At 43.5% G+C, this 21,314-nt stretch overlaps 1 protein-coding gene across 2 annotated transcripts in view; it reads right to left on the reverse strand.

Annotated features, from left to right (window-relative positions):
- The window catches only part of PITPNM1 (phosphatidylinositol transfer protein membrane associated 1), a 121,857-nt gene that overhangs the window by 95,493 nt on the left and 5,050 nt on the right, over window positions 1–21,314 (reverse strand). Inside the window, exons 2-4 of one of the 2 annotated variants that reach the window (XM_030185981.1) lie at window positions 15,754–15,914; window positions 13,296–13,510; window positions 2,070–2,191 (exon numbers count right to left, since the gene is read on the reverse strand). In XM_030185981.1, coding sequence (XP_030041841.1) covers window positions 2,070–2,191; window positions 13,296–13,510; window positions 15,754–15,831 — 415 coding nt within the window. In that variant the 5' untranslated portion in view covers window positions 15,832–15,914. Of the gene's footprint in view, window positions 1–2,069; window positions 2,192–13,295; window positions 13,511–15,753; window positions 15,918–21,314 lie in introns of both variants that reach the window. The other variant, XM_030185971.1, reaches the window with a different exon arrangement.

Genomic DNA, 21,314 nt, shown 5'->3' on the forward strand with positions numbered 1-21,314 from the left:
CTTCTTCCTAGTATTTTTGGAAAGAGTAAACCAGTGATTCAAGTCTACCCGTTCCACTCCACTAATTATTTTATAGACCTCTTTCATATCTCCTCTCAGCTGCCTTTTCTCCAAGCTGAAGAGCCCTAGCCGCTTCAGCCTTTCCTCATAGGGAAGTTGTCCCATCCCCTTTATCATTTTCGTCATCCTTCTCTGTACCTTTTCTAATTCCACTATATCTTTTTTGAGATGCAAAATAAATAAAGTGCGGTAGATTATTACATAGGTTTTTATCAATGATACAACCTGCCCTACTTGCTCCAGAGATCATACACTAATTGATACCCTATGTGGTCATGAAATCATCCAAGATTCTTTTAAATATATCATCTTTTAGACAGTGATAACCTTTACTGCATCAATAAAAATGACACAGATCATTTCTTAGAACTATTACCTACTTGAAACCTCATGTAGATCTTTTGATTTTTATTGTTGGTCCAGTGCTGTGTTCTACTATATATGCATAAAAATCTGAGTTTTCTCCAAGGCCAATTCAGCAACTGTTCTGCACTTTTAAAAATAACCAGTGATGGTGCTGACCTGGTACCTCAGGACTATGTCTTTTGCACTGCTGTACAGAGGACCCGTGCTCAACACCTGGGTCCAACCATTGCTCCCTGAACTGGTCAGGACCGGCAATGTTCGCAGCCCCCAGTCATCCCTAAAAAGCTACATGCAGTGGCCAGACTCAGGGGCCATATTAGCCAGGGTTTCAGAAAGAGCTGCAACCTGCAGCCCCGGCTAAGGCTGGGCAAAGCTGGAAAGAGGTCAATAAAATAGAGGATCAGCCACCAACAGAAGCTGATTTGGACTGAAACTGAAGACAAAAAATGCAGAATGGGAAAGGATAAAATATTTGATATGCAGAATGGGAAAGGGTAAAATATTTGATATACCACCTTTCTGCAGAAACAATCAAAGAGGTTTACATATTATATACAGGTACTTTTCTGTCCCTAATGGACTCATAATCAAACTTGTTTTTTCCTAAGTGATTTGCTCAGGGTCATGAGAAGCTGCAGCAGAAATCAAACCCAGTTCCCCTAGTTCACAGGCCACTGTACTAACCATTAGGCTATTCTTTCCCTTCTGGACCAATCAAAAATATTCAGTGATGGTAGTGCACATAAATTCATAAGTAGATGGTCTTATAACCCAGTGATTCCACACTGTGATCCTTGAGACTCTCAGTCATGTCAGGCTTTTAGGCTGCATCAGGGGCGTAGCCAGACAACAGATTTTGGGTGGGCCTAGGCAAGAATTGGGTGGGCACCAAGTGTTCTCTCCCCCCGCCCCAAAAAATAAAATTATCTAAGCTGGTGGGAAAATGCTTCTTTCCACCTTGGCAGCAGGCATGCACTGAAAACTGAGCATGCGCAGGTGCCGGTGTCATGGAGAGTAGCATTTTCGTTTCCATCAGGGAAAAATCTTCAGCTGGCGGAGCTTCGGATTCCCACAAGTTACCACTAAACATGTGCTACTGTTGGGTGGGCCTGAGCCATAAATGGGTGGGCCCTGGCCCACCCAAGCCCACCTGTGGCTACGCCACTGGGCTGTATATGTCATCTACCCTAAGAGTCAATCCTGACCGACAGTCTCTAGGACAGAATATAGAAATCTCACCTAACAGTAATATTGTTTTTCCTCAAAAGCAAGTTACATTACTTTTTTCCCAGTGTTAACATATGTCCCATAGTCTTTTCCATATTACTCAAATATATGCATCCGTGGATATGCAGCCCAATTTTTCTTAGAGCAGTAGTTCTCAGTCCTATCCCAGAAATACTCTCTATTGGTTGGATTTTCAGGATATCCCTAATGATTATGCAGAAGAAAGATTTGAATATAATGGGTCTCCAATATATGCGAATATAACTCATGCATCTTCATTTGTACTAGTCTGAAAACTAGACTGATTAGGTGTATTCCCAGGATACGGACTGTAATCACTGTCTTAAGGACAGGGAATTACAAGTCTATAAAGTCAGGACTGGCTCAACATGTCGTTAGCAAAACTACACACTTACCCACAATCCTTTGTCTCTTTTCAACTGACGTCAGGTTGAAGACATTGTTTTGATTCCCAGAGTCTGGCCGGTAATAAGTCTCAATCTCGATGGAAAACTTCTCCACAAAGGGACAGGTATACCTGGATGAGGAGGCAAAGGGAGGAGAACTTGATTATTGGGGTCCCCCAGAGTCATAGAAACATATCAAGGCGCTCTGCAAGTGCAATTTGGTGCACTGGCAATTCCAACAGAAATATCAAACAGTAAGACTAACAGTACATTATGGGTCTGTGGTAAGGTGAACGAAGGTGAGCCCTGGAGCCAGGATACGCTGGAGCCACACAGTGGGTTAAGATGGACAAAAATAATATTTTATTTAAGGTGTCAGGTAGGGATCCTGATCTAATCACAGGTGGGGAAGAAAAGTGAACACAAAACAAGTCCTTCTGTACAGGAGTGTCCCCCTGTAGCCTCCTCCTGCATCCAAGTCGGAATTGGGGTGTCCTGCTCATAACGTCCAAAAAAAAACCCCCACTCATCTCACAGCCATTTTCAAACAGGAAAAATGTCAGGACTTCCTGTTCAAGAAAACGTGAGAAGGATACTCCTGCACTGAAAAATGCTTCTCTATTGGTTACCAAACTGAGGTGCTGGTAATGAGGTGAGATGAGGTGAGAGTATTCCACAAGTCAGCAGGGACAGGATAAACCAGTTCTGGGTTTGCCACCATAGATACAAAATCAGGGATGGCTCAGCCTGGCCCTGTGACACTTAGGGCAATTCTATTAGGTAGGTGTCCACAATTACATACATGTTACACATGTGAATGTTTAGAATACTAGCACTTATGTGCATATAACTATATGTCAGTGGTTGTTCTGTCTTCTGACAGCCTTGCACTAGTTTATATTGTGATCCTAAAACGTGTTTAATGCCTTTGCTGTTATGCTCACTTCTAAGGATTTTCATTGCTGCAGCTCTCACTGCAAGGATACGTGAACAATGCATTGTGTGTAATGTAGTTCACAGGCAATGCAGCCACACTTGCCTGTCTATATAAGAATTGTTACTACTGGTTTCTGCTGCTGCCTAGACCTCCTCTCTTTCTCAGCCAAGCTTGGCTTCTTTGTCTACCTGCTATCATTTCCTGATCATCCTTACTATCTCTGTCCTGAAAGGTCAGACAGGTATGACCTTTCCGTCCAATTGAGGGCCATCCTCTTGGACCACCCTTGCCACCTGGTGGACGGCTCTGTTCCCATTGGTCTTTACCTCCTCCTCCCTGGGCCTGTGTGAGCCTTCTTGATCTCCCTGTCTCTCTCGCCATGATGCATTCTCCATCTTGCTTCAGACAGCACTTGTCCTGCTTCACTCCTTGGAACGAACTTGGTTTTTTACCTTGAATATATCTTCCTAATGAGATATTGCACTCTCCAGTCACCCAGCTCTGAGCTACTTCTACCCGTTCAACTATTTCTCACCTCTGCAATAAAGCTGCTCTCCTCAGATTTCTACCTCCAACCACTTATACAGCTCTCAGAATTACAGAGTCTCTGTGCCCTGGGGCAACACTTCTGAACATCTGTGAGTAAATTATCTGTATTTATTCAATAAAGGAAACTTCAGAAAATAAAAGAGACTTCAGGTGTGTGCTGGTGTGCCAAGGTTATACTTCAAGATATTGAGACTTTACAGTTAACAAGTCTTAAGAGGCTTGACAGTTGTCTTCAATCATTTTTGAGCTGGGGCCAATTTGGGTTTTAATGAGCTGAAGGAGAGCTGCTAAATATCTTCTCATGCGAGGCCATGACACCGCTGACCATTTTGTGTCACTGACATCCATCCCCAGCATCCCACCTTCTCTCCCCTGCCCTGCCCTTCCCTCCATCCATATATGTCCAGAATTTCTCCTCTCTCCCCAGCCCTCCCCTCCATCCATGTCCAGAAATTATCTCTCCCCTGCCCTTCCCTCTATCCATGTCTAGCAATTCTCCTCTCCCCTGCCCTCACCTCCATTCATCCATATCCAGCAATTCTCCTCTCTCTTTTGCACTCTGATTTCTATCCATGTAAAGCAATTTTCCTCTCTCACCTGCCTCCCCTCCCATTCATGCTCAGCAATTCTCCTCTCTCTCCTGCCCACTCCTCCCCTTCATCCATGTCCAGCGATTCTCCTCTCTCTCCTGCCCACTCCTCCCCTTCATCCATGTCCAGCGATTCTCCTCTCTCTCCTGCCCACTCCTCCCCTTCATCCATGTCCAGCGATTCTCCTCTCTCTCTCCTGTCCTCCTTTCCCATCCATGTCCAGTGATTCTCCTCTCCCCCTATCCTCCCCTCCCATCCATGTCCAGCGATTCTCCTTTCTCCCCTGCCCTCCCCTCCCATACATGCCTAGTGATTCTCCTCTTCCCCTGCCCTTCTTTCTTCTCCTTCTGCCTACCTGCTTGAGAGTCCGGGCCAGTAGTAATCAGACAAACAGAAGGCCCGGAACCAGCACTGAGGAGCCTTCGCACCCAACGCCATGCAATCGGGAAGGCCCTGTTAGTTCCGCCCTCTCTGACACGTACGAGTCAGAGGGGCGGTACCAACAGGGCCTGGCATGAGCGGATAGGCTGGACGAAGGCTGAGTGTGCTGGTGCCGGGCCGCTTGTCCTGAGTGATTGTGGGCCCGGACTCTTGAGCAGGTAGCGAAGAAAGAAAACAGGGTCAGTGAATGGGAGATTTTTAAAAGCGCCAGTATGCCGTACCGGCGTGTACCGGCACAAAAAAAGCACTGCAAATAAGGTAGTTGAAATATGGAATAATCTTTCACTTGCTAAAAGACGGCAGCTTTCTTATCACACTTTTTAAAAGAGTTTTAAAAGTGATTTAAAAAGTTGTTGACTTAATATCAGTTGTTTCTCCTAGTTGTTTTAATAATTTTTAATTTTATTGTGCAACTGTGTAGTTCCTATTGAGTTCTTTACTAAGATGCGCTAATGGATTTAGAGCATGCTGAATGATAAGATGCCCATTATATTCCTGTCTGTTAGCGCACCTTAGTAAAAGGACCCCTATATTTTTTTGTAAACCACCCTGGACCCTTCTTGGGGAGATGGTGGTATGGAAGAGTAATATTAGACTAGATTATTAATAATAATAAAACTTGATACTGTATATTGCTTAAAACAGATAATCCTAAACAGCATAATAATAAAGGGGTCTCTTTTACTATAGCTTAGAACACACTAAAGGAATTAATGTGCACTCAATGCTAAGAAGCCCAAAGGTATAAAATGAGCTTCTTAACGGATTGAATAAGAGAGGGAGGGGGGGATAGGAAGTAAGAGAGCTGTTAGGATGGGGAGGGAGCTTGGGGGGGGGGGGGAACATGTTGACAGTTTAATTATGTTGATTCATCATTAATAAAAAAGTTGAAACATAAATATAAAAATAGAAGGGTGGGGCGGGGATAAAATGTTAAAAGTTTGATGACAGACTGTATTATTTTATCTTTACAGAGTACATTTTCATATTTTAATCTCTGTATATTCATATTGTTGAATGTGTTTCTTATGAAGTTTCATCAATAAAAAGGTTGAACCATAAAATGAGCTTCTTAGCATTTAGCATGCACTAATTCTGTAGCACGTGCTAAGCTTTAGTAAAAGGGCCCCAAAGAGTATTATAATAAATCTATACGCTAAATAAAATATAACAGTTCCATAACCCAAACAAACCCTGCCCCCAATCCCCTTCATTTTAAAGTACAAACTAACATAATGGGGTAGGACCATATCCACAAATGTAAGAAAAGATTCTTACTGACATGGGACACATATATACAATCCCTCCCCTCAAGAGCAAGGAGATTGTGACGGGGGGGGGGGGGGGGGGCAGAGAGAGAAATGAGATTCTACTGGAGAATCTAACTGGGAGGAGGGGGTAGGTAATTAGTGGTAAGTACAGTGTGTACAGTATAAAGAGTTAACATGTTTGGAGTGAAGGAGAGGGGGATTAGCATTTAAAATGTAAAATACAACAAGTTATACAATGAAAAATTTGCAATCGTTGGACTGTTGAATTGCCAATAAAGAGATGTAAAAGAAACCCACCCAAACCTTTCATCCAGTCCATTTACTTAAATGAGGTCCAAAACCCAGCATCCTAAGGAAACTAACAACTGGCCACAGCCCATCCTGTTTCTTAGGCTGCAGCCTCGTGACCTCCATTGCCCCCCCCCCCCCCCCCCAAATACAATCCTCTCTCCTGCAAAGGACATTTAAGTAACTAATCATCCCTCCAACTAATTTATATATGTATATTCTTCATGATCTTTGGAGACAAGGTAAAAAAGAAACACTTCTTTCATTAGTTTCATTTGACATAACTCAGTGCAAACCGTTTTCAATCCATGAACATTTTTGTTTCAGAAACGTAATAAATTTCCAGCCTTTTAGTGTGTTCAGATGACAAACCCCTACATCTGTTGTGTGCTTTTCAGTTACATCCATCCTTTTTGATCTTTCAAACTCAATGGATCATTGGAAAAGGAATCAAGAATGTCTCTCTGTCTACCTGGGGACAAAATAACTCTCAAAAATTCTCTCTCCTGGTTACAGACACACACATAGCCCCCCCCCCCCCCCCCCCCCCCCACACACACAAAAACACATACACATATATACATGAAACAAAACACACACAAGGATTAGAAATAATACCATGAAACATGCTCCACATGCTTTCTCTATCGTGTTAACTCCTACTACTGCTTCCCAAGTTCCTGTCCCTGCTAGACTGTTAGAGATTCATATATCTTTCATTTCCTTTGTTGTAAACCCTACTGTGAAACTTAGTGACTGACCCGTCTAGCTTTCTTCATGGCTGCTATGTGTGATGACATCTAATGACTGAACCATGTATTTTGTCAACCAATGGTGAAGTATGACAATACCAGTTACCACAGGACAGTGGCACCCAGAGGTTAAACTATAAAATCCATCCTTTGAAATCTGTTGACACTGACATCTAATGGTTAGATAAAATATCAAGCTTGGTTTCATCTTATTCATGTCAAACCAACAGATTATTTGGGTACAGCTCCATTCAGACCACTCCTTCCTTCTATCCTTCAGTCTATCCCAGTATGGCAATACTTATGTACTTATGTAAGTCAGAGAAATACAGATAACCAACACCGATACAAACACGAGACCAATGTACAGCTATGCACATACTGCAATTGGAAAGAATTCCATAAGCTATGCTTCACATTCTTTTCCCACTTGTGTTTTGTCTTGCCTTCCTTTTTCTTGACACACCCCTTCAATTCTTATTCTCTCTCCTTCTCTGTCACCCATTTTCCAGCTCTGAAGCATCTTGCTGGACAATATATTTCCTGTAATGGAGACACCATATCATATTTGCGTCTTCAGTAAAAGCAGCAGGCACTCAGCAAAAGACCTCTCTGACTCACTGATTCAGCCACCCACCTATTATGTTCAGACCTGCTTCTCTTCTCCTTTGCCCTCTTCTCAAAGGCGATCTATTCACTCTCATCTGGTGGCCCTTATTTTTATACAAATTTTTAATTACAATAAAACATTTCTGCCACAGCAGCTCTAGAAAAGCATTACAGCACAGAATATAAATTGTGAGATATTTATTTTGTGGGGCCCTTTTACTAAAGCTAAGCCCTAACGTCAGCTTACCATATGAGAAAAGACTTACTGCAAAACATTTTTATTTATTTAAAAAAATGTATATACCACCTATAACCTAGGTGGTTTCCATATAAAACATACATAATAGAAAGCAAATAAAACTGCATACGAGACAAACACAAAAACAATACACAGAGCTCTGCTTCCAGGGGCTGTAGTTCAGCGACAAATCATACCCAAATCCACAGCTAAATCAAAAAAAAAATGCTGTCACAAAAAGGTGCCTTCAGAATGGCAAAGTGGAGCAGAAAGTGTGTTCCATAATGGAATCCCTGCCGCAACAAAAACTGAAGTTCTAATATCAGCATGATGTATCCGTGCCACTATGCCCAAAGAAAGGTGCATGGCATCAGCATATATAGTCTGACGTACAATTGTCAATACCTTAAACTGAATTTTTTGCATTATGGGCAATCAATGCAGTTACTTAAGAACTGGTGTCACATTAGAAAACTTTGACATGCCCACTATTACCTGAGCAGCCGCATTCTGGACCACTTGCAATGCCCTGATACTCGAAAATACAAAGCACTGCAGTAGTCCAGCCGGGCCAGAATCATACTTTGAACCACACTTCTAAATCATATACAGATAACACAGGTTTAAATTTATGTAAAATATGTAAACACTGCCTTACTAACTTGTGATCTTATCGTCAACCTATTATCCAAAGTAACTCCCAAACTTCATCTCTTTCTTAACAGGAACATACATATCTCTCAAACACACTCTCTCTGGCCACTCTTCTAGTTCTTCTTTTCCCACAATCATTACTTCTGTTTTAGACACATTCAATACAAGATCATTTGCAGTCATCCATCGTTTTACTGCTGTCATATAACCACTCAGGGCCAGACGCACTAAACAATCGTTAGAGCCCTTCCCTTACCGATTCCCTTAGCGAATCGGTAAGGAACGGGCATGCATTAAGGAAAGAGAATGCAAATGAGCTGCTCATTGTAGCTCACTTGCATTCTCTAATCCATTGTTAAACAGTCGGCCGGTCGAGCATGCGCAGAGCAGCCAAGCATTATGCGGGCTGCTCTGCGCATGCCAAATATGCCTCCCTGTGCCGCTCAAAGACGCCGCGCTGCTCACCCCCTCTGATGCGGCTCGATCCAGAGGACAGTGCAGTTGAGGACGCCCATCCAAAAAAACCGTCCATTTTGGCCGTCATTCCCCCCCGCAATAATAAAAACGTCTTTTTTGGCAGTGCTTCGCTCAGCTGAGAGACTTGGAAGTCTCTGAGCCAATCACAGCGTGTTTAGCTCGGCTAAACGCGTTGTGATTGGTTCACGGCCTTCCAGGTCTCAGCTGAGTGAAGCACTGCCAAAAAAGACGTTTTATTATTGCGGGGGGAGGGGGGAATGACGGCCAAAATGGACGTTTTTTTTTAAAGCGGAGCGCTATATTTTTTTTTTGTTACTTTTGTTGCAGTTTTTCAATCCCGCACAGCCCCAACGAGAGGTACAGACCTCTCGTTAGATTTTCCAGCACTAAGGCAATTGGAAAAGGTAAGTGCATCTCATTACAATAGGGTTTCTACACAATTTGCTCATCTGCATTCCGTTTTCGTTAGCTGCTACCGTCATCGGAAAAAAGTCTTTAGTGCATGCCAGGGTTTACTACTTGCTCGTTAATAGCTCATTAAGTTTAGTGCATCTGGCCCTCAATTGGGTATCTAACCCATCACCCCATAATATTATTAGGAAGAAAAACTGCACATCATCGGCATAGGGCTGATAGAAAACTCCCAGGGACTGAAACACCTGACCTAACGGGGCCAAATAAATATTAAACAATAATGCCGACAGCGCTGACCCTTGTGGCACACTGCAATCCACACTAATCGGAGCAAATACCTGAGAACCACTCTTAACAATTAGGGATTTCTCTTCCAAATAAGAGTTAAACCACTCAAGCACCTGTCCTCCCATACCCAACTCTTTCAATTTTGCAAGAACAAACTAAGATTACCTGAATCTAAAGCACCGGATACATGTAAAGGCACCAAACAGAACAGGTATTATCATCCATACTCCTCTTAATTAAATCCGCTGTTGAAATTAACTAAGTTTCGACACTAGTGTCATGGATGGAGAATGGGCATGAAAGCGTTAACCAGCTAGAGTGTTAGGATTAGCACTCACTAACCCCCAGATTCTAGGTGATCAATAGAAATAAAACAAAATAAAAGATGGAAAAGAAAATAAGATGATACCTTTTTTATTGGACATAACTTAATACATTGCTTGATTAGCTTTCGAAGGTTGCCCTTCTTCGTCAGATCGGAAATAAGCAAATGTTGGTAGAAGACAGTATATATAAGTGAAACATCAAAGCATTTCAGTGACAGTCTATCAGGATGGGGGTGGATAGGTGAGAGACAGGAAGAGTCGGGTGGATGAGGGACAGGGAGATATGCATGGAGATAGGAGGGTGACAAAGCAGTACAATTTTATGGTTTATAATGGGTTTTCTAGTCCAATAAAAAAAGGTATCATCTTCTTTTCTTTTCCAAGTTTTATTTTGTTTTATTTCTATTGATTACCTTTAAAAGTGGACTAACACGGCTACCACACCTCTCTACCCCAGATTCTATAAACAGCGACTACAGCTGCATGTGCAAATCTGCATGTGTAGCCAATATGCACATGCAACTTAACTGTTTTACAAGCTAATCAGTGCCAATTATTGGCCAATAACAAGCAATTATCAGCACTGACACTAATTAGCATTTGAGTATCTTTTTGAATCTGTGTGATGTGAACTTGGATATCTGTGCAACAATAACTGGAATAATCTGACCCAGACTGGGCTCACTGCCAATTCTGATTTGCAGAGGTATCTAGACTGTTTACTAACCCATGGCTATAAAGAGGACAGATCATCTCACTCTCTCACCCTCCCCTGGCGCTCCCCACTCTTCTCCCACCCTCTTGCCCCCCCCCCCCCCCCCATCCTGGCTAAGATACAGGAGGAGGAGAGTGGCAGTGCATGCTTCAGTCCGCACCCTCCTCCTCTGCTGGCCAGGCTGGTGTGAAGCTTTGGACTGTGCACTGCAGTAGTGTTGTGCAGTTCAAAACACAACACTCCAGGTCCCGCAGCAAAAGCAGTAAAAGAGGAGATGCCAAACTACCTCTCTCTTCCTCCTAACAAAACCACAATTAGTAGGGGATGGACAGATACAAGGATTACTTCCATTGCCAACACCCTGACCTCCAGTCTTCTGCAGCCTTTCCCATGGACACAGAATCATGGGCAACCAAGGAACCAGTCATGATATTGCCAACTCATTTATGTATCATTTTAGCAGTTTAAAGAAAAATCACAAAAGTATGTTTTTTGAGCATTTTTGATTTTTGCTTTCTTGTATTTCTCTTTTATGTTCCCAGTAGTTTCCCTCTACTCCTTTGGGCTTCCAGCTCAACTGAAACTGGCCTCTGTTTGTTTCTGGACACCATGAGACCTTATTCATAACTATTTCAGTGTTTGACTCTGTTTTAAAACCCTCAGCCTCCTCCCCCTATAGCCCAGTCAATACTCTGACCATCTTTGCCTACAGGGCCACAGTCTGAATCCTACCTGCATACTTCTGTGCAAATTCTACATTGCATGACTGCCAAGAATTCCCCTGGAAATATAATCATGATTTCTTGAGCTCTCAGTCTACATTCCACCACATTCCCAGCTCTGCCCCTGGCCAGAGGAGAAGGAGCTGGGTTCAGGACAAGGTGGTTAAAATGTTTCTAATCATATTCCTGGGGGGTTTCTGCACAAAAATCACAAATACTCAGCAGAATGTTTATGAAGAATTCTCCATAAATCCTGGCTCATCCCAGATGTCTGTCCTTGACCCTGCTCCACTCTGCCCAGCTCGCTCTCTTTTCCACTTCAGCTTGAATTGTTCCTCAGGTCTCATCTCTCTCTTCTCCTCCTTCCCCCCCCCCCCCCCCCCCCCGGTCCACCTCCCAGCTTTCTCTGTACTCTCTCCAGGCTTGATACACTCCATCTTTCTTTCTCGCTGCCCCTAGTTCTTTCTCCCTTTCCCTTTGCTCCTTTGTTCTTTCTCTCCCTATCCCACACGTCTATCTGACCCTCAATTTTCTCTCCTTCATTGCTCTCCCCTATTATTTTTTTATTTTTGTTACATTTGTACCCCGCACTTTCCCACTCATGGCAGGCTCAATGCGGCTTACATGGGGCAATGGAGGGTTAAGTGACTTGCCCAGAGTCACAAGGAGCTGCCTGTGCCTGAGGTGGGAATCGAACTCAGTTCCTCAGGACCAAAGTCCACCACCCTAACCACTAGGCCACTCCTCCACTAGCCCCTCCCCACAGCCTCTCTCTGCCTTCACAGCTTTTTCTCTCCACCTTTCAGAATGATGCCTGGCTCTCTCTCTCTCTCTGTCCCCTCCTGCTTTTTCTCCAAGCTTCTCTGCATTTCTTTCTTTTCCTACCCTCCAGCAAGACCTCCAGCTTTTCTTTTCTTCCTCCTCCCCAGGTTCACACCCCCAAACTTGCTCTCTCCCACTCTCCCTAGTTGACCCTCAAGCTCTCTCCATCCTGGTACCTGTGGCTGTTGTAGCCTCTCTATTCTAACTCCCTCCCTCCAGTCTCTTTCCTGGTCTTCTCCCACCTTCACATTGATAACATTTACATCTTCCCATGCTACCTGAGGTCCGCCTGCTGATTTGAACCATATGGCTGTATGGTGTCTTGTATAGTTTAATTCAGCAGTCAGGACCACAGTGGCAGAACAGGAGGGAGGACCTAGGCCGACATGCAGCCACTCCTATCCTCTTGCTTTGTGATAAGACTGGGGGAGGTGAGCATGAGGGGTAACCAGGAAGGAGACTGAAGGGTGGGGTTTTGAATACATCCTAAGGCTACCACTATGGCAGCCTTTTTTCTCATCCAGCCATGCTACAGCTTCCTCTTTCTGGTCATGCAAGCTCTCACTTCTGCTTCCTGAGGCGTGTGTGTGTGGTAATTCTGTGCAAATTCTGCATTGTATGACTGCCAAGAATCCCTCCAGGAGTATAGTCATGATTTCCTGAGCTCTCAGTTTGCAAGCAATACTAAACATAGTGACCCCCACAGATTTCCTGAAGCTCATTTGTTAAACTGAACACAGGTTTTAAAAAGCTCGCTCACAACCTGCACAGGTCTACAGCAATGCTTTCCTGAAAACAAGAAACAAGTGAGAGCAATTACCAAAATAGGTCCAGCCACTTCAGCTAACATTGCAAGATTTCAGCTGGATGGCTTCCTGGAATTAATGGTATGACTGAGTATTCAGATTTATTGTGATTGAAAGTGACAGGTGCTGATTCAGGAGTTTGCTCTGATCATATTCTTCAGGTCTGGAAAAGAATTAGTTTCTGTGCCATTGCTCAATGTTTGATGAAGTGAAGCTTGAGTTCACTGAACTGAGGTCATCACATCACACTAGAGTAGCTAGCTACACAAGCAGAGGTTGGTTACCGCTGACAACCATAGATCAGGATGTGGCAACCTGGTGCCCATTTCCCTTTACCTTGTCCTGGTGTAGGGGTAAGCATTCCATGACTCCTCCTCGACTTGCAGAGCAGCTTTTGGAAGCAGAGCTCGGAACCAGCTGGGAATATGGGAGCCAACATGGTAGATCTTGTGGGTATACTGGCCAGTACCACCAGGCCCATTGGTATATGGACGGTTTGCTAAGATTTCCACACCACTACCTTCACCACTAGACTCCTCACGGCTTTTTTTCTGTCAAAAAAGGAAAGATCTCCATGTTCATTCAATCCTTGGGTTCGATCAAGCTCTTACATACAGCTTTTCCAAAGGACCTTAATTATGCACTAGGCAAGTTACAGAAACAATATTTATGATAGTAAAAATACATATAATTTACATCAACAGCTAAAATAGCAAACAAATAATGCACTATCATAACAACATGATCTGAAAGGACTCTAGGACTGAAGAGGTGCAATCCTAGAGCTGCAGGCTAGCTTTTCCTTTTTCTTATATACACAGCTTCACAAGCCTTGGAATACTGTATATATTGACACTACATACGTATATATGTTTATTTGTCATTATTTATATCAATACACTCTTTTAGATTTACATTATGAGTGTTTTAATTCATGTTTTGGATTTTACCTCTGTTAATATTTATTTGAGTTTTTGTTATGTGTTTGTTTTAAATACTTATGTTATACTTGGTTTGCATTTGATATTGTTTAGCATTTTATTATATGTATGTTTGACATAAAGATTCTTTATGTATTCTTTTAGATTCCTGAGGCAGGCCTGTGGCCGAAACACAGATCTGTGTCATCAATAAAACATTATCAGTTTCTGGTGTAACTGTCCCAGTCTCTGAAGTTCTTGGTCCACTTCCCACTTTTCCCTGCATTCTGTTTGATTTCGTGGGACTTCGTTGTCCATCCACCTAGGTGGATTTTTCTTCCTTACTCTCTTCCCCAACATATGGGAAGATTTAAGGGGCGTAGTTATCAATGTGGATTACTGTTAAAACATGCTATTTTACCATTAATTTGTGCTATTTAGCACTAATAACTGGGGTTAACCAAGGAGGGTTGACAGGAGATGGCGGGAGTATACTTGGTCCATTATCTGGCTTGAAGCCAGTAGGTGGAGCTTGCCATCATACTGAGTCACCCAAAACTCCAGCAAACGCTTATTAGAAATAAGGACTGCTTATGTGTGGCTTGGTGTGCACCAATAGTTTGCTCTGCTTTGAGTATATCAAGATGGTGGCTATGGCTTCAGCCTTGTCACATGATGCTGTCTCCTGTCAATTAAACCTTCTTGGGGTTAACAGTAAAATAACAGTCCTTAATGGTAGCTAACGTTGATAATGTCTCCTCTTAAATTAACCAACCCAAAAAAACAGAAGAAACTAGTCTTCGCAAAAAATACAACAAAACAAAACAGTAAAGATGACTAAAAAATAAATAAAAAGGACTACGCTTCTAATGGAAATCCAGTTAAAAATAAATGTAATAGTCAATGAACAAATAAAAAATAAAAATGTGAAAATGCAATTTCAAGGATGACAAATACAAATTGGATGGTTGATGAGCAAGACTCGACACAGCTGTGTTTCGGCCTATCCGGCCTGCATCAGGAGTCTTTCACCATGTAAATTCTTATGCTTTCCACCATCAAATGTGACAAATCTTGTTTTCGTCTTTCAGTAATAGATCTTGCAATTGTGCTGCAGTGTCTCTTGGATCGGATACAAATAATGCTTTTGAGGATTCTCTAATCACGAGTGTAAGCCCGGATCGGAAAATGTAACCTTTCCCAATCCGGGCTTACACTCGAATCCTCAATCTCAGGCTTCAACAAGATAGATTGAAGCTAAGTACTCTAAAAATCTTTTTAAGAAAAATTCTAAAATTCACAAAAAAAGCACAGTCATTATGATTAGTCTATGGAGTTTTTTTTTTCTGAAGCCTGTGATTGAGAAACGGAAGTGTATACATTGTCATAACACCTGTTGTTTTCTGAGGCTTTTTCCTACATTTGGGTTTGAAATATATTGCAACATGACTGTATGGTGATATGCTTTGAATTTTCATACACGATACTAGTGAAGTTTGTCATTACAGTGTGGTTATCTACACAAACATACCACACTCTACTTGAACTCCCTTCCCTCCAGAAGCAGGAAGTTCCCCTAAGCTATGTGGGAGTCCTCCACCTATGCTTCTGAAACTGAGGGTGCTGTTTCACTATCACATTTTCAATACAGAGGGCCAGGCAAGCTCTGTGGGACTCCAGGGAACTTGCCTGTCCCTAGCAATTGAAAATACAACATTGAAGCACCACCCCCTACTGGCAGCAATGCAGTTGGAGGACTCCTGCTCAGCTTAGAGGGCACAGTGCTGTTCACCCTGTCCTGAACTTCTCCCCTTCACCTGCCATGTTCTACTAAGAAAACTCGTCCATATTCTGTATAAGCACAGAGCAGTTACCTGGATCATGTAGAGCTGAGCTACTTGGTATTCCTCCAGGCTCATTGGAAGAGGGATGCGATATTCTTTGATCAACATGATCAATTCTAGGATGGGAGATTGCCTAGGCTCCGGCTTTGTCCTTTACACTTGTTTTTTTAATTCTGTGACCCATCAGCAGACTGCTAAAACAGGAAACAGTGAGTATCAGAAAGCCGTTTTGCCACATACGAGCCCCACAGCTATCTCTGTTCCGCACTGAGGGATGCTGTCTCAGTTCCGTTGAGCACCAAAGCTCCTTTTATCACATGCTAGCAAGGCCTGCCTGCATCCCTCAACTGTCGAACCCACAGGAGGAAACTGTCATGTTTTATGTTGATGTTTATTTTGAGATTTAATGTACCTCCTTTCATTTAGCATTTCAAGGTGGTGTACAATTAAAAAATGACAGTATAGAAAGAACTCCATTATCATAAAAAGTGTAAAGAAAGAGACACCATACAGTTCCCTCAGTCCTATATTGGAGACTAAACCCCAGTGTGCCCTCTATCCTAGAAATGCAAAGGACTGTAGCCATCCCTCTAAAACCCGAGCTCCCTCTTTCTCACACTGAAAGGGGGCTGTTTCTAACCCTCTAAAATCTAGAGTTTCTTTTTCTCATATGGAAAAGGAGCTGTCACTATACCGAAACCTAGAGGTCCCTCTTTCTCACACTGAAAGGGGGCTGTCTCTAACCCTCTAAAATCCAGAGCTGCTTCTTTATCATATGGAAAAGGAGCTGTCACGATACTAAAACCCTTAGCTCCCTCTTTCTCACACTGAAAAGGGACTGTCTCTAACTGTCTAAAATCCAGTTTCTTCTTTCTCATAAGGAAAAGGAGCTGTCACTATATTAAAACCCCAAGCTCCCTCTTTCTCACACTGAAAGGGGGCTGTCTCTAACCTGTCTAAAATCCAGAGCTTCTTCTTTCTCACATGGAAAAGGAGCTATCACTATACTAAAACCCAGATCTTCTACTACTACTACTTATCATTTCTATAGCGCTACTAGACATACGCAGAGCTGTACACTTGAACATGAAGTGTTCTTCCTCTTTCTTACACTGAAAGGGGGTTGTCTCTATACTTCCAAACCCAAGCTGCTTTTTCTCACGCTGGGAGGGTGGGCTCACTATCCTTCTGACTTCTCAGAGCTCCCTATGTCCCACAGAGAGAGGGCGCTGTCACCATCCTTCTTCTCATGCTTTGTCTCACACTGGAAGGGGCTGTCTCCAAGGTGAGCCTTAGGTTAACCAGCACCTTTTATGAAAGCTGAAATTGGTGCACACCCCACTTCAGCTGCTCAGCTCCTGCATAGCCAGTGCGTTTTTTTTCTAGCGAAAAAGGTACCGGTACTCAAATGCCAGGCTACCCTTCAGGGGTGGGGTGATCACTGAGGGACCCACCCCACAATAGCCAGGCCCCCCTGCAACCAGTCACAGAATCTATGACAAGGCAGAATTGGTGTGTAGAGCCTGAGCTCTTCCATTAAAACTTGGGGACCACGTTAGCAGACAATAGAAAAGGTGCCGGTACTCAGTACCCCCAAGTACCCCCTCAAAAAAGTCCTGTGCACAGCACTCTCTCCTTCTGCAGTGGTGGTGGACTCCCAGATCCCCCTTTCTATCCCTCCTCATGCCCAGTATCCCCCCTCCCTCACTAACCTCCCTCCTCTTGTCCCAAGCATCATTATCATTCAACCCCATCTTTTATTTTTTCCCCAGTCCACATGATGTGGAAGGACGCAAAAGGGGAGCGCATGCAAGTGTGGTGTTGCCTGCTTGTGCAGGACATCCTATGTGGTAGCACAGGCCACATACCTAAAACCTGTCCCTGGCTATCTTCATCCCTATTACTCCCAGAGCTCTCTATCCTATACTAAGAAGGAGTCGCCTCCCTCCCTCTCTTAAAACAAACTATGACTGGGAGACACATCTACAGTGGGGGAAATAAGTATTTGATCCCTTGCTGATTTTGTAAGTTTGCCCACTGACAAAGACATGAGCAGCCCATAATTGAAGGGTAGGTTATTGGTAACAGTGAGAGATAGCACATCACAAATTAAATCCGGAAAATCACATTTTGGAAAGTATATGAATTTATTTGCATTCTGCAGAGGGAAATAAGTATTTGATCCCTCTGGCAAACAAGACCTAATACTTGGTGGCAAAACCCTTGTTGGCAAGCACAGTGGTCAGACGTCTTCTGTAGTTGATGATGAGGTTTGCACACATGTCAGGAGGAATTTTGGTCCACTCCTCTTTGCAGATCATCTCTAAATCATTAAGAGTTCTGGGCTGTCGCTTGGCAACTCGCAGCTTCAGCTCCCTCCATAAGTTTTCAATGGGATTAAGGTCTGGTGACTGGCTAGGCCACTCCATGACCCTAATGTGCTTCTTCCTGAGCCACTCCTTTGTTGCCTTGGCTGTATGTTTTGGGTCATTGTCGTGCTGGAAGACCCAGCCACGACCCATTTTTAAGGCCCTGGCGGAGGGAAGGAGGTTGTCACTCAGAATTGTACGGTACATGGCCCCATCCATTCTCCCATTGATGCGGTGAAGTAGTCCTGTGCCCTTAGCAGAGAAACACCCCCAAAACATAACATTTCCACCTCCATGCTTGACAGTGGGGACGGTGTTCTTTGGGTCATAGGCAGCATTTCTCTTCCTCCAAACACGGCGAGTTGAGTTCATGCCAAAGAGCTCAATTTTTGTCTCATCTGACCACAGCACCTTCTCCCAATCACTCTCGGCATCATCCAGGTGTTCACTGGCAAACTTCAGACGGGCCGTCACATGTGCCTTCCGGAGCAGGGGGACCTTGCGGGCACTGCAGGATTGCAATCCGTTATGTCGTAATGTGTTACCAATGGTTTTCGTGGTGACAGTGGTCCCAGCTGCCTTGAGATCATTGACAAGTTCCCCCCTTGTAGTTGTAGGCTGATTTCTAACCTTCCTCATGATCAAGGATACCCCACGAGGTGAGATTTTGCGTGGAGCCCCAGATCTTTGTCGATTGACAGTCATTTTGTACTTCTTCCATTTTCTTACTATGGCACCAACAGTTGTCTCCTTCTCGCCCAGCGTCTTACTGATGGTTTTGTAGCCCATTCCAGCCTTGTGCAGGTGTATGATCTTGTCCCTGACATCCTTAGACAGCTCCTTGCTCTTGGCCATTTTGTAGAGGTTAGAGTCTGACTGATTCACTGAGTCTGTGGACAGGTGTCTTTCATACAGGTGACCATTGCCGACAGCTGTCTGTCATGCAGGTAACGAGTTGATTTGGAGCATCTACCTGGTCTGTAGGGGCCAGATCTCTTACTGGTTGGTGGGGGATCAAATACTTATTTCCCTCTGCAGAATGCAAATAAATTCATATACTTTCCACAATGTGATTTTCCGGATTTAATTTGTGATGTGCTATCTCTCACTGTTACCAATAACCTACCCTTCAATTATGGGCTGCTCATGTCTTTGTCAGTGAGCAAACTTACAAAATCAGCAAGGGATCAAATACTTATTTCCCCCACTGTATACTCCTTTCCAACTCTGCTCAGGCTTAAATCAGTGCCAGCTGTGGATCTCTGCTGGTAAAAGGGAAGGCTGGGAGTTTGATGTTAAACCTAAGGAATACATTTGACCTTATTTAAAAATACTTCTGTGGACGTTTGTTTCCATGCCAACAGACTGCTCAGAAAAGCAAGCGGGGAGGTCTGGGGGGGGGGGGGGGGGGAGAAGGGGGAGGGACTCAAGGGACTGCAGGCCTCTGCTTTGACTGTATGTGATAAGAGTAAGATATGTCAGCTATCTACCCCCACCCATCCCAAACAATTCCACCCACACTATCCTGATACACAAAACCATTAGTCCTCTCCAATATACTGCTCCCAGCTCTCTCTCTCACTCACTCACTCTTGCAGTTTGTTTCTGCCTCTCCATCATGTCTTCCAGCTTTTTTCTCTTCCCATTTGTTTCTCCTCTTTACTGTCTCTCTTCCACACTTTATTTCCATCTCAAATCTGTCACTCTCTTTCTCCTTATCTATTTTAAGTTTAGGTGTTTGATGAGGATTAAGGATGCTCAAAAACAACATTTTTAATTCTATTTGAGAGAATTGCTGCAGTCAGCAATTTCTAACCTATCCTTTATTTGAGTTTCCATCTGTCTCAACAAATATGAGGGCAGGCAGAAATGACAAGGGCCACTGAGGCTGGCCGTTTCTACTTCTGCTGCAATGCTGTGGACCTTTACCCTGAAAATATCCACTGTGCTCTAGCAGGATACTATTTCAGTCTGTACCACCTCCACTGGCTGCCTATTGCAAGCATCCACCACCCCTGCCTGTGTGAAAAAAAAGGATTTTTAATGTTATGCTTGAGCCTGCCCCTTTCAGCCACACGCCATGACCCCTTGTTGTTCAATCTAGAGCTTCCTTTTCACTAAAGCATACTCACTTCTTGTGCATTATTTCTATTTTTTAGGTAATTGAATGTATCTATCACATCCCTTTTCTTCTTCCTCTCTAATCTCACTATCAGTCCAAATTCTTCACAATAGAAGGACCAACCCATCATCTCTAATCTGTTTCTTATTTTAATTCTCCTACATCCTCCAGACCTGCTATTCTGCCACTGACTCCCTCCCTCTCTCTCACTTATTCCCCTTTTATAAATTTCAGTACCTCTCCACTCCTGTCCTGCCATGCTCCCACCAACCCCCTCATATATCCCTCTTTACAAGTCTAATACATCTACATCCCCCAGACCTGCCACTCTCCCTCTGACCCCAGCACCTGACCTCTTTACTGATCTAAATCACTGATCCCTTCATCAGTCTCTATTTACAGATCTAATTCATCTATATTCCCCAGACCTGCCACCCTCCTGCTGACCCCCTCACGTGCCCCTCTTTACCGCTCTGATACATCTATATCCCTGACCCCCTCAGCTGTCCCTATTTACAGATCTAATACATCTATATCCTCTAGACCTACCATTCTTCTGCTGACCAACTCACCCATCCCTCTTCACTGATTTATCTACATCCTTGACCTGTCCCTATTTACAGATCTAATATATCTACATCCTCAAAACCTGCCACTCTCCCAATGACCCCCAAACTTGCCTTCTTTACTGATCTGATACATCTACATCCCTCACCTGTCTTTCTCTACAGAATTAACATATCCACATCCCCAGTCCACTACTTTCATACTGACTCCCTCACCTGTCCCTCGTTATAGATCTCAATACTTCTTCATCCCCCAGACCTGTCACTCTCCTACTCCCCCCCCCCCACCTGTTCTCCTTTATAGCTTTCAATACCTCTGTGATAGAAGAGGCTGATTTGGATTTAGTGGCAATCACAGAGACATAGTTCACAGAGAACCATGACTAGGATATAGTTATACCAAGCTATAATCTGTTGAGGAAAGACAGGGTAGGAAGAAAGGGAGGAAGAATAGCATTATATAGAAACATGACTGCTGATAAAGGCCAAATGGTCCATCCAGTCTGCCCACCCTCAGTAACCACTAACTCCTCC

The sequence above is a fragment of the Microcaecilia unicolor genome, chromosome 1 (genome assembly GCF_901765095.1).
Source record: "Microcaecilia unicolor chromosome 1, aMicUni1.1, whole genome shotgun sequence".
NCBI lineage: Eukaryota > Metazoa > Chordata > Amphibia > Gymnophiona > Siphonopidae > Microcaecilia > Microcaecilia unicolor.